General features: G+C 37.0%; 1 protein-coding gene across 1 annotated transcript; it reads left to right on the top strand.

Annotated features, from left to right (window-relative positions):
• Nucleotides 1-4583: 4583 nt before the first annotated feature.
• On the top strand, nucleotides 4584-11210 carry tp53i13 (tumor protein p53 inducible protein 13). Its single transcript, XM_081371218.1, has 9 exons — nucleotides 4584-5254; nucleotides 5418-5489; nucleotides 6060-6095; nucleotides 6292-6350; nucleotides 7446-7524; nucleotides 7665-7793; nucleotides 8885-9091; nucleotides 9217-9835; nucleotides 9934-11210. Exons 1-9 carry the CDS (start codon nucleotides 5162-5164, stop codon nucleotides 10044-10046), a joined length of 1407 nt encoding a protein of 468 aa, XP_081227344.1. The 5' UTR covers nucleotides 4584-5161; the 3' UTR covers nucleotides 10047-11210.
• Nucleotides 11211-13762: the final 2552 nt, after the last annotated feature.

Raw genomic sequence — 13762 nt, 5'->3', positions numbered from 1 at the left:
CACAAATCTTTTCATATCTCCTGCATATTTTTTTGGCTGTATTTGCATTAAGAAACTTAGTTATGGCTTCTTCAGTCTTCTTAGTCTTTAATACACCCTACATTTGATTAGGTCAGCCAGCTTTCATCTGGAATGGGTGTCCAGACACATTAAGATGTGGTGCTTTCTTGATTATTCATTATATGTGATGTTTTATGCGTACAATGCCAGCTTTAAGATATCAGATATATGTTCAGTGCCTTGAATGCGTTAATAATTGAAATATTAAGTAGAGACATGCCAAGATGAATGTTCTCATGTAGCTGAAAAAAACACTCCCAAATTTAGAGTCTAAACATATTCCACCAATGTAATGAAGGTCCATTTAAGGTCTGGATCATGAGTGTGGGTTGTTATGAATAAATTTGGTTGTACTTGTAAAAATGAGCTTAATGTAACGCTAAATACTTGTGTTAAACTTTTGAGGTGCCTTTTAATAGCTGCCAAGCAGAAGCACTTTATGTAGTGTGTCATGTTTCGAGGAATATTTTTACAAGCGTTCTCAGTTGTGGCAATGATTAATGCAGGCGTAAACTGTAGTGTGTGATGGCGGATGTCCAGTATGTTTACTGTTACTCTTTTCAAAAGGTCTGTGTGGTAATTTTAAGAAAGCGTAGATATGAATTCTTTGTGTTGTCGTGATTTGTCAACGCATAAGAAAAACAATGTAGAACCTGTTTGAATGTATCCTGACCTTCGACAGGTTTATGTTGTGTTTTTGGCACTCTAGGAATGTAATGAGTATGAATGACTTGATTGATTTTTTTTTTTTTCCTCGGAAGGTCGTGACAGCAGGCTTAGTTTTGTGACACTTAATGGGAGCAGGCAAACACTCTTGATGGTCTCATGACCTCCACACTAAATAGCACTGTTTCACACTCATTCACTACCAGTCATACATGTGGACACATCTACTGTTTATTTATTATTACTATTTTCCATATTTAAAATAATAGTATATTGAGTATACACTACCATTCAAAAGTTTGGGGTCAGAACGAGTTTTTTAATGTTTCTCATCAAAACTGCATTTACAGTGAAAGCAGTAATATTGGGAAATGTTATTCAATTTCAAAGAACTGTTTTCTATTTTTATGTATTTTAAAAAGTAATTTATTTCTGTGATGATAAAGCTGAATTTTCTGAATCATTACTCCAGTCTTCAGGTGTCACATGATCCTTCAAAAATCATTCTAATATGCTGATTTGTTGCTCAAGAAACATTTATTATTTCCAATGTTGAACACAGTTGTGTTGCTTTTTGTGAAAACCATGATAATTTTCTTTTTTCAGGATTTTTTGATAAAAGTAACAGCATTTATTTGAAATATACATATATTTAACATTATACATGTATTTACTGCCACTTTTTATCAATTAAATGTGTCCTCTGGCTCTTTATTTCCATGGGGAAAAAATTCACTGACCTCAAACTATTGAATGGTAGTGTATATCAGAGGAGAGTAGCATTATTTCAACCAAACAGCTGTTGCCAAGTAGATTCAGAATGTTTTATGTTGTAAAGTTTTAGTAAAATAGTCACACAAAATATTTTTGTCCTATCTTTTATCTTTTACCTACATTTATGTTTACAAAGGCATAGGAGAAATGAAAGATTTTTTTTTGTGATGACTCGCTCGATTTTTAGTTTATAATCAGTACACTGAAAATGATTCACAGAAATGAATCAAATTTTTGGTCGAATAAATCATATCTTTGGTCTTTAGGAAAGTTAATGGCCAGATTTTCATCCTGGGATTCTTTTTAAATAGTATTAAGAAAAGTTAACACTTGCAGTCAGTCAGATCTATCCAAACAAACGTTTGACTGGTAGTGTCGGTACCAGTAATTACATGTATTTTATTAAATCAATAGCTGCCCCAAAGATTTACCAGCCAAAAAAAATATATTTTTTCATTTCCTCCCTCATTTGTTGGCTGTTATAAGTGACTGAGATGACCAAGTCGGTGAGTAGAATTTCATCCCATATAGGCAGGGATCTTTTAACCCTTTCCCCCTGCTCTCTTTCTGTCCTCTGTGCCGCCCGTACCACAGGTGTCAGTGCCTAGTATTGTGAGGATTTGAGCTGTGCTGCCGATGCCCCTGCCTGCCCTTGCTCTCCCCCTCTGCTTTACATGCCATCACCCCAAGCCAAGCTCCGCCTGGATCCAGCGTTTGAACGCACGGATGCCTGAATGCACTTTTTCGGGGAATTTTTCAAGCTAACTCCCCTCCCCCCAAGCGAGTTTGTCTAGTTGGTTTGCGTTCCATCACTTTGACTGCAGGAATCACGTTGACTGACTCATCCTTGTGAATTTTTTACTCACGTTTTAACACTTCTGATGGAGGACATTGTTACCTCCCCACCCTTCTAAATCCATTGTGCAATCATTGGTGAAGACAAAACTCTCCCGGCAGGACGTGTCCTTTCCTTAATATCCCACTGTCCAAATCCACTTATTACCAAATGGATCCGGCTCTAATGTGAAAGAGCAAGTATAAAGTGTACCTAACAAACTCCAGTGTCGTTGTCTGGGGAGAGTGTTCATATTGTATATTTGATTTAAAATAAAGATTTAAAATAGAAATTAACTAAATTGATGGCGACATACGTCCCCCCCCCATCAAGATTCTGTGCGTATAGACAAAAGGTTTTAAAAGAGAAATATTAAGAATTGTAAACTATGTACCTTACGCTTTTAAAGGGGTTATTGGCCCGTGTACTAGGAGCCTCGGGGAGTTGAACTTCAGGGAGTAGTGTGTGTTTACATGTCACCTCTGCACACTTTGTGTTTCCATTAGTATTTGAAATTCATAGGAACGTTTCGGGTCCTCTGTATTCTCGTCACCTTTATTCTGAACCCTCCATTCATGTGAATGTCAGAAGGTGCAGCATAAGAGCTATAAAGGCACAGAAAAGAGTTCTAAAAGGACACAGGCAAATGTTTCTAGTTTTATTCTTCCCAACAAATGATCAGTTTTGTTTTGTTTTTTAGTACCTTTTGGGTGAGGGCTGTTTGAATTTGGTTGCCATTACTTATAATTGTGGTTTTATTTGACATACCTGCCATCGATTTAGATTACACATTTTATTTTTTATTCTATCCTAGTTTTAAACTTGTCCTACTGACTGAATTTAGGGGATATGTAAGTAATACTGATATATGAGAAATACTAGAATGGAATGCAAACTTATTTTCTAAATAATGGAGGTTCAAACCTCTGGTCAAACACTGTGCCATCCCACAGCTGCCAAGCCCGGTCACTACTGCATTCTCCTGTTGACAGGCTATGAAAGAGTGATGGTTATTTCAGTTTTGATGGACCTGAACACTCCTATCGCCAACACTACAAAGAAATGAAACGGGGAGCGATAGAGAGGGGCTGGTCTACGGGGAAGGGCTACATTTCTTGTAAAGAACATCAGTATTCGATTGCTGTGGTCGAGATGGCATACTAACGTACTCCATACTGAAATCCTTTTTGAAATGGTAGTATGTTAGTATGCCGTTTTCACACGCACCCATTGTCTGGCTCAGCATCACCACTATAACTCATATGTAACCTGTATCAAAATGTATAGATCGTGTATCATGTTATTGAATGTCTAAAAAGATTATACAAAAGTTTAAAAATACAGAATAAATGGCTTGAAATTGTATTAAAGTATTCATGAATCAGAGAAGACAAAAGTCTAGGGATAAATGAACTATTTTTTCTGTTCTGTAATTACTGTTGTGTTGATGGAGGAACACTGGTCAGTGTAATAAATATAAATTTAGTACATTATGTCTGACTTTTTATTCTTGGAATTATGATTACTAGCAGTTGGATGGTTGCATTGAAGCTTTATATGTGTCAGCTGGGGCAGAGATCTCATTTCAAATGGAGATTTTCTTTACAACATTGATTATTATATTGACAGCTTGATGTTTTCCTTAAGTTGCTTGCACACACTACATTTCTAATGTCTGTTCACTTTTGTCTTGTTGTTAGATGAAATGGCAACAGTCGTTTATTCTTAGCCACCAGAACATTTTGTTTAAATGGTAAAAAAAAAAAAAAAAAAATCCCAAACCTAAATAATCTTTTTCAGTGTAATAATTTTCCCAATGTCCTTTATTTATGTATAATGTTGTTCGGAAAAATAGTATGCTTGCTTTTCAATTTTGTTTCACAGCAGAAGACAGTTTAATCCCACCGGCAAAACAGACAAAATTTACTAATTGAGTTTGAAGTCTAAAAGAAAAAACCATGAAACATTTTAAACTAAAACTAAAAAATACTTAAAATCATGGGAACATTTTACATGGTTGTGTATATAGCTGTTTAATGCCATTTTAGATACAGTTTAGCATGCAGAACAACTCATAATGCATTTAATACCATTTTGGTACTTATAATGTTTAATGCTTATAATGTTTTTCTCTTATTGATTTTCCATTATTATTGATAAACAACATATCTTGCAAGTTGCAACATTTTTTTTTATTGATAATAGACTTCGTAGTTGGTATCAGAGCCATAGAGAGAATGTTCTCTCTATGGCTCTGGTTGGTATGACGCCGACGAGTCCGAAAGGACGGAAACGAATTTTGAACCATGTGAGCCACCGTAGACAAAATATGTGTGTGTATCCCTGAAGACTCATGATGTTATGTGTATAAAAGTTAAGTGATCTTAGGCTGTACTGACAAACAGTTATAAACAGAAGACATGTACGTGCGTGGAAGGTGTAGATGTGTTTACAGCTCGCGATAATCCGATCCGTAACGTTACTGTCAACTTTTAACTTGTCAAAAGAGAAACTTCAAATGTTTATAGAAACCCAAGACTAAACACTTGGTTTCAAAACATCTCTGACTGTTCCGGTCTGCTTTATTACGAATCGCGATGGCTTTGTCAGTAGTCGAACGAGTCCATAGCTGGTTGGTTTCGTGTTTCTTTAAGTAACTTTTCAACAGTGAACTTGTGTTTTATCCTCGAGCTCAGCATGGATCATCAGGCGCTTTTAAACACAGTCTTCTCATTTAACAAAGTCCTACAGTGTGTTGTAGTTATGTGGCAGAGATACCGTAAACCTTACCGTATTGAATGTATTTAACTGGACTCAGATGAAGTCATGAGCCGTCGAGCGATTCTCCTGTCTGGATTTATTTATCTCTGTGTGACACAGTGTTGCCCCTCCAGACTGACACACTGCGACAATGGCAAGGTATTTGCTCAATTCACTCTACACCACGTTAGATATTATTAAATGGTAACCAACAACCATAGTAAACAATTGACATGTCAGGTCCTGCTAGATGACTTCTAAAACTATGTCTGGCACGATCTGTGGTTACAGAGATCTCATTTTCTTATTACAATGATTTCAGACAAATCTAGTCACAGACCTACCAGGACCTGAAGAGCTTGTGTGTCAAGAGCTCTGGCCACAGTCGCAGACGGTAAAATATGTTTTTATTATACAGTGCAAAACCAAACTACTCAATACCAATTTGCACAGTGACGATAAAAATTAGGGATGCACCGATATGAACATTTTGGCCGATACCAATAACCGATAATTCTTTATATTTGAAAGCCAATAACCGATATATTGGCCGAAAAATCTAAATCCAAATTTTCATATCATTTTTGAGGGCCTGATTAGTTACAAAAACAAAAGTCTCACTATTAAAATAACACAATTATAATGTTCTCATTCTAATTTTATGTAGCCTATATGTCCGACTTCATATTGTATATTGCACTTTACTGTATATTTTCTTTTTTAAGTGATTTCAATCATATTTCAAGCAATTCAAAACCATCATGGCGAACAGTGAGCATCTGAAGTGTCTCAGCCGAAGGAAATAATGTATTATTTATCGGCTTTAATATATCGACCAAATTTTCTTATCGAGCCAATAACAACAACATATCGTCCGATACCGATATGGTGGCCTAGGCTATATATCGTGCATCCCTAATATAATAAAAACATGACTGATGGATGTTCCTTTTTGTTATTTCAGATTATCCCTGATATTGATACAAAACATATTATAAAGGTAAATGAATCTCAAATGGGACATGTTGAAAACTTTGTTCACTCTCAAGCTTGGCATTGTGCACTGTAATGTTATGACCAATTCAACTCTGTATTATACATTTAAAATAGCAGGATGCTATATGTGCATCTTATCTAATAAAGTAGGCCTTTAATAAAAGCGTGTATCTTGTAACTTTGACTTTTGTCCCGTGCAGGCTGCTGATCCCATCTGTATGGACACACCCATTACATACAATGACTGTATTCCCACCCAGTAAGCTATGACACACTCTCCTGTACCTGTCATTTCTTATCTGGTTTTACTTCTAATATAAGGGTTGTAAAGAATTTAATCCGGTTCTAGTTCAGATTCCCCTTAAAAGGGATAGTTCACCCAAAAATGTTAATTCTTTCATCATTTACTCACCCTCAAGTTGCTCTAAACCTGTATGAATTTCTTTCTTCTGCTGAACACAAAAGAAGATATTTTGAATAATATGGGTAACCAAACAGTTATTGGGCCCCATTGACTTCTATAGTATTTTTCCCCATACTATGCAAGTCAATGGGGCCCATCAACTTTTTTTTGCTCAAAATTAACAAAATTGAAATGAGTCAATACATCATCAATCATTCTTTCAAAACGTGTTTTTGTCTTACCCTGATTCACTATGGTAAGCCGTTAACAGATCCGAATGTCATTTGATTAGAATTCCCAACCCTATTCAGATGTGTAGTTGTGCGTTATCAGTTTAAATTGTTGTGTTTGTAATACTGACACCTTAAAATAAAGTGTAACCGTGTAATTATACATTTAAGTACTGAGTAATGATTAACTACATGTACTTACTATAGGGTTAGGGTTAGGGTTAGGAATAGGGGTTGGTTGCATGTAATTATGCAATTATTTGTGTCTCTCTGTGGTCATTAAAAAATCCCAGGATGTCCTTTGAAAAAGAGTTAAGGTGTAACCCTGGAATCCTGGCCAAATTTGCCCACTGGCCTCTGTCCATCATGGCCTCCTAATCATCCCTATATACTCATTGGCTTCATCACTGTCTCCTCTCCACCAATAAACTGGTGTGTGGTGGGCATTCTGGCGCAATATGGCTGCCGTCGCATCATCCAGCAGGATTCTGCACATTAGTGGTGGTTGTGGAGACCCCCCCCCCCCTCCCCCCGATGGAAAGCGCTTTGAGTGCCCAGAAAATTAAAAAAATGTATAAAATATTATAAAAGAATTATAATTTATAGTTATTACTACAGTAACTACATGTGTAACAAGGACACTTTAAAATAAAGTGTTACCGTTGTGTTTTTTAAATAGGTTTGTTATTAATAAGTTTGTTAATTTGTTTTGTTTTTTCAGTGGACCTTACCGGCCTGTTGAGGCCGCGAGTGGAGAGTACCTCTACTGCCCCCCTCAGCGATGGCTAAACAACCTCAAAGTAATCCCAGTATTCGTACTATTGCCAAACAATCACAGTATTCATACTGTAAATCTAAACCTATAAAGCTATTATAAGCTATTATAACCTATACTAAAGCTATTTTTATAAATGAGCTCTGAACGTGTTGTTTCTGACAGAATGGAGCGCTGGTGTTCCTGTATCACCCGTGTGTGTCAGCGGAAGCTCACAGGAGTCTGGCGGTGTTGGCTCATTCGTGTCTGCCTCATTACATCATCACACCTCACCCGTGGCTCAGCCAACACAGAGTGAGTCACCATTCACAACAGTAGCTCACAGTACACACAGGTGTGAGCACTGGATGGTTGTCTGTGACTGACGTCAAACAAATGTAGATTACATTTAGTATCAGAATTATTTTATAATCAATTTCAATCAACATTAATGCATAATTTGTAATTTACTAATAATTCACTTGCATTAATCTAGGCTAATTTTTAAATTATTGTTCATTGTTAATACATTATAATTCATAATATATTAAATAATGTTAATTTATACAACTTTATGGCTGGTTTCACAGACAGGGCTTAGATTAAGCCAGGATTAAGCCTTAGTTTAATTAGGACATTTAAGTTGCTTTTTATAAACGTGCCTTAGAAAAAAACATTATTTGTGTGCATCTTGAGACAAAACAATGGCACTGACATATTTTAAGATATGTCACTGAAGTTGCTTTCAGTTAAAACAGCTCAAATATGCATTTTAGGCTCATTTTAAAATGTATTACTATTCACTACTGTTCAAAAGTTTGGGGTCAGTAAGATTTTTTAAATGGTAATGAAAGAAGTCTCTTATGCTCACCGATTTATTTTTTTATTTAATCAAAAATACAGTGAAAACAGTAACATTGTGAAATATTATTCAAATTTAAAATAACTATTTTAAAATGTAATTTATTCATGTGGTGGCAAAGCTGAATTTTCAGCATCATTACTTCAGTCTTCAGTGTCACATGATCCTTCAGAAATCATTTTAATATGCTGATTTGGTGCTCAAGAAACATTTTTATTATTATTAATAAGAAGTTCTTCTTAATATTTTTGTGGGAACATCTTTGATTAATAGAAAGTTCAAAAGAACTGGTTATTTTAAATAGAATTTTACTAGAACTGTCACTTGATCAATTTAATGAATCCTTGCTGAACAAAAGTATATATTTCTTTTAAAAAAATCTTACTGACCCCAAACTTTTGAATTGTAGTGTGTCAAGATCCATTAGTTCACAATAGCTAATGCATTAACTGGTAACAAATTGAACCAGTTACCAGTTTTTTTTTAATGCATTTAAAAAGCACCATTTCTGATAAATATCTCATGTCTGTTATCTTTCTCAAAGCCTTTAGCTGTGGTCTCGTGGGGTCGCTCACTAGAGATGTCCCGCATCACAATTGGGGTTTGTGATTGGCTGCTTTCCATTTCCTCCAATATTAGTCAAGCTAGTACAAGCCAAAGAGCAAAGTACAATCTGTATTTGACAAAACCAGCACCTGTCCGCAAACCAGTGAACACCAGTCAAGAGATGTCCAAAGTGGAGAGATTAAAGGTGAAGAAATTGCCTTACGTTGATCAATATATATTGGTCAAGATTTGTATGATAATGCAGTCGGTTTACGTAAATAGAAATGCTAATGTTAACTTTCTATGCTATTCTTCTCCTTTAATCGCTAGTCTCTTAAACGCTGCTGCATGGAGGCTCTCAGTCTCACTGAGGTACAGAGGACTAGAAGGAAAACCAGAAAAATCAGAAATGTCCTCAAACAACCACCAGAGAAAGTGGAACTGAATCATGACGTCAAACCAGACAAACTTAACCGCACAGAGATTGAAAAACTGAATCGTACAGAAACACTGCCACAAAACAACACAAAGGAAATGGCCTCCCTCTCACTGCTAACTGTTACACAATCTCTCAGTTCAGCAAAGGACTCTGAGAAGACACAGAATATCAAATATCAAATAGACAGAAAAACGCACAAGAAAACTATAGCGGAAGATAAGAGGCATCGCATCAAGACTGACACAAAGGCGCAGAGATCTGGATCTGAGTGCGGGGAGCTTGGACAGTGTGGAGTCCCAGACTCAGTGTCTCCTCATATAGGAGGGCCGCTGAGGGGGGAGAAGATACCCATCCCACGAACTGATGAGGCCGTGTGGGCAGCAGGCGCTCTGGGCTTCCTCTTAGTGCTTCTCACCCTGTCTGTGCTCCATACACGTCTCTATCGCCACTGCCGATCTTCCTCCAGTCTCTACTGGCACGACAACCAGCAAGACTATGAGAACGTGGGTGGTGAGTACACACTCTCGAGTTCTTCGTGTTGCGTAAACCATTTATTCTGTCACTTTCCCATGGATGTTGGCTCAACAGAGGTGTTGTTTGTGTTCCAGACATCATCCGCCGAAGGCTTAGGATGGTTGGCCGGAGGAAGAGGAGAATCAGCCAGAGCAGGAGACAGGAATGTGCACTTTTGCACTCCAGCAATGAGGAGAACTCTGACTAGCTGAGACGATTGGTGGACACTTGTAATCTCACACACTCTATTTGAACTCTATTGGAATATCTGCCCAATCATGTGGCACTCATAGAGTAAATATGAATTTTTTCCTTTCATAAATCAATTTTGAAGCCGAAGAGAACTTGTCCGTTTACACATTCGAAACAACACAAGACAATTTCTCTCTGGTATTTCATATAGTGACACAATTAAGTGATATAAGTTTATCACTTAATCTTTTACTACCATTCAATATAGAAATACCTTTTACAATATAGAACGTCTGATGCATTTGGCCCACAACTGGAAACACTTCAGGATTTTTCAGAGTCGTCATCTGATTGGTTGAATTCTACAGGACGTCCGGGAGACGCATGTCGAGTTCTTTAACAGTCCGCTTGGAAAAAAAGATGACAAGACGCTGAGCCCCCTCAAGGAAAATACTTTTTTGGTGAAAACAACTGTCATAATCAGCACTTATGGGACTTTTCTGGATTTTTAAAAGCATTTTAAGTATGTAAAGTTTGTGGCATAGACTCTTTAAAATACATCCAAGAGTTTTGCACAGTGGTCTGTTATTGTAGGGACATCGAAGTTACATTTTCACGCCCCTAAACATGACACGGAACAAAACAAACTGTGATTATGCTTTACATGTCAGTCAGACGGCCTCTGGGCGGTCTTTGGCCAAGGAAAGCTGCTATGGAGTCCAGACTTTCTGCCATCGGTCTGAAGATCTGGCTACGCAAGACTAGGTTCAAGCAGACTAAAGGATTGGAGAAGTCCTGCTTACGTCTCCAGGGAGAAGTATGACGTTTTGCCCCGAAGGTCTAGTTATGATATTCTGAGGATGAACTGTTCACAATGCAATTTTAACATGCATTCAGAAATGTTTCATTTCATGCCAACTTAAAAAAAATTTGGAATGTTTTAGTTACATTAAAGCATTTTTTTCCAGCTTGAATATTGCACTTGTAGCATTTTTCCTAATGGGAGGTTTCTAAAGTGCTGTTATCATTTACCTCATGTTGTTTCAAAACTGTAAGACTTCTGTGGAACACAAAGAAAGACATTTTAAAGAATGTTGATAACCTAGTTTTTATGTTCCACAGAAGAAAGAAATGTATACAGCTTTACAACAAGAGGGTGAATAAACAGTGATAAAAAGTGAAATTCTATCCCTTTAACTGGGTTAAAAGCTTCTTGTGATAAGTTTGGATGAAAATGTGTTTTTTACTCTATAGCCCCGTCTGTTGGTGAGAATGCCTGTGGTTTTTGAGTCGCATGACTTGACACAAGGAGGTGGCAGTAGAGACCTCTCCGGTTCCACTGGCACCCAGTGATTACTGCGCTGCACTAAAGTTGAGCAGATGCTTTGTCATGTATAGGACAGAAAGCAAACTAGTGAAGGACTACAGTCATAACAGTTCTGTCAGTGACCTAATTTTGTGTGTGCAAAGTTTGCGGCTTCATTTGTTGTGGTGTTCATTAACATTGTTTCTAGATTATTGTGCAGAGTAATCAGATGCATTTTAAATAATTGCAAAAAGCTTCACTGGCCAAAACAAAACAAAAACAGACAAATTTCACAGTTTTTTTGGCCCTGGCACAAAATGACCAGCTAACATGATGATTGCTAAGAACTAACGCTTTGCATTAAAATGGCTTCACGTGCAAGGAAATTGCTGAAAAGAAAATTGCACATGAAATAACCATTTACCAGATCATCAAGAACTTCAAGGAGAGAGGTTCAGTTGCAGTGAAGAAGGATTCAGGACGTCCAGCAAGCGTCAAGAGGACCATCTCCTGAGGAGTCGGCTATGGAATCATGTCACCACCAGTCCAGGACTACTCAATATTGGCTACAAATGGTGAATCTGCATGCACAGTGAGGAGAAGACCTTTGGACAATGGCCTGGTGTCAAGAAGGTAAGCAATGAAGTCACTTCTATCCAAGAAAAGCATCAAGGACAGACTGAAATTCTGCAGGAAGTACAAGGATTGGACAGCAGGTATTGATTCATTTTTGTGCATTTAAAGATCACAGTGAATCACATTATTCCATATTCCAATGATTTCTCACTGAAGGATAAGGGCTTTGTCCAGGCCATCATGTGGATATAGTCTTGCGAAACCTTGCTTATCCAGTCACTATGAGGACGAGACTGATCTTTTAAAAACAGCAAAACAAGCTCCAAAATAACATTGCCAATACATGACAAATGTTGTTGCCTAATATTGATCCTATGTGAAAGAGATATCCTGAGTGACATTCATTTGAAAATACTCATCATTTTTAGCATACGTACTCATCGCCCCTCCTCACCCCTCGTATGTTAGATCTTCTAGCAGTTCTAGCAGTTCTTATGAGGCCTAAAACAATTGTTAACCGAATGATTGCCTCAATGATAACCAGGATCGTCTTTTGCAAGTTTGAGTGGTTGTGAGTTGTGCAATGGAAGTCCTTTGAAAGCAAAATAAGGAATGCAACACAATCTGTGGATTACTGGCTCACGGCTTTGTATTGTGAAACCATTGCAGAAATCGAGACGCCACAGAGACATATGAGACGGGCTGTTGATGGTATATATATACAATATGTTTGGCTGTTTCTTTCTTGCTTTAAGGCACCCTGGAAGGGCTCTTGGCAGGCATGTGAGGCTCAGTGTATCCAAGATGGGAAATGCTCTTGCATGTTTCAGGATGACGATGTATTTTTCTTTGTCCCTTTTTTGCCTGTATGTTTGATAAACGTTTTCTACCCTTTTAGACAGTCCCTGGGTTGTCTGGAGTCCGCTTACATTGTACTCTACATGCTACAAATTGAGCCCAGTTGTACATGGAAGGAATTTTATTTGATGTATTCTTCTCACCACACACAATTTTACAATTAGCCACTTTAGCATTTTATGGCAGAAAGGCAGTAAGACCACAATTACATCTGCTGCAAACATTCTTTTGCTGGCATTTCTCGAACGGTAACTTAAAATTGCACGTTTCTTTAAATACTGTCCTCCTACTCATTCAGGATACCCATTTTAGCACAAAAGGATTTATAGAGAATTTTATGCAATGTCTGCTGAATCCAACACTGAAGAATGTCTCGAGACACATCTCTTCATTGTCCTAAAACGAAGTATATAGAAATTGAAGGGAATATGGAAAACTAAAGGCCTCAAAACTATGGAAGCATTACTAATACTAATTGCATGTAAGAAATAATGTGAGGTAAGCTGGTTTAATATCTGGCTGTACTGCATACTCAAAATTTTTATATACGAACAGTTATTACAATAATATTAACATCATAACAATGCAGTCATTTTCACTAGTTGATAACAGAGACCCAAAAATTTGTGAGTTTTTTGTTTTTATGACATAAGTGAGTGAATTCATGGTGAAATACAATTAAAGTAGTGTCACCTGTTTTAGGGATGAGCAGTTTGATAGAGTGCAATAGCCAGGATCCCATTCATTTTCTCCAAATGGAAATGTATTTTTTTAACTATAACTTATAAGCCTTCAAAACAGGACTACTATAAATTGAATACTGAATACTATGACTCTCTGATTGGTCTCAAAACTATGAAAGTATTCCAATTCCAGTGAGGATGTACTCCAAAGAACATTTTTGCAATGAACAGTTTAATAATGAAGCAAAGTTTCACTTTGTTTAAAAGCAAATGTTGTTGTAAAAAGCTAAAACTTTCGTCTTTAAAACT

The sequence above is a fragment of the Scardinius erythrophthalmus genome, assembly GCF_964197995.2.
Source record: "Scardinius erythrophthalmus genome assembly, chromosome: 7".
Taxonomy (NCBI): domain Eukaryota; kingdom Metazoa; phylum Chordata; class Actinopteri; order Cypriniformes; family Leuciscidae; genus Scardinius; species Scardinius erythrophthalmus.
Note: the sequence above shows the minus strand (reverse complement) of the source record. Positions and strands in the feature narration are given on the sequence as shown.

Bases quoted from the DNA above. Each gene is read 5' to 3' on its own strand.
- tp53i13 (XM_081371218.1), top strand. From the start codon at position 5,162: ATGAGCCGTCGAGCGATTCTCCTGTCTGGATTTATTTATCTCTGTGTG. The intron at 7,794-8,884 runs GTGAGTCACCAT...TCTTTCTCAAAG, and splicing joins CGTGGCTCAGCCAACACAGA to CCTTTAGCTGTGGTCTCGTG. The intron at 9,836-9,933 runs GTGAGTACACAC...TTTGTGTTCCAG, and splicing joins AGACTATGAGAACGTGGGTG to ACATCATCCGCCGAAGGCTT.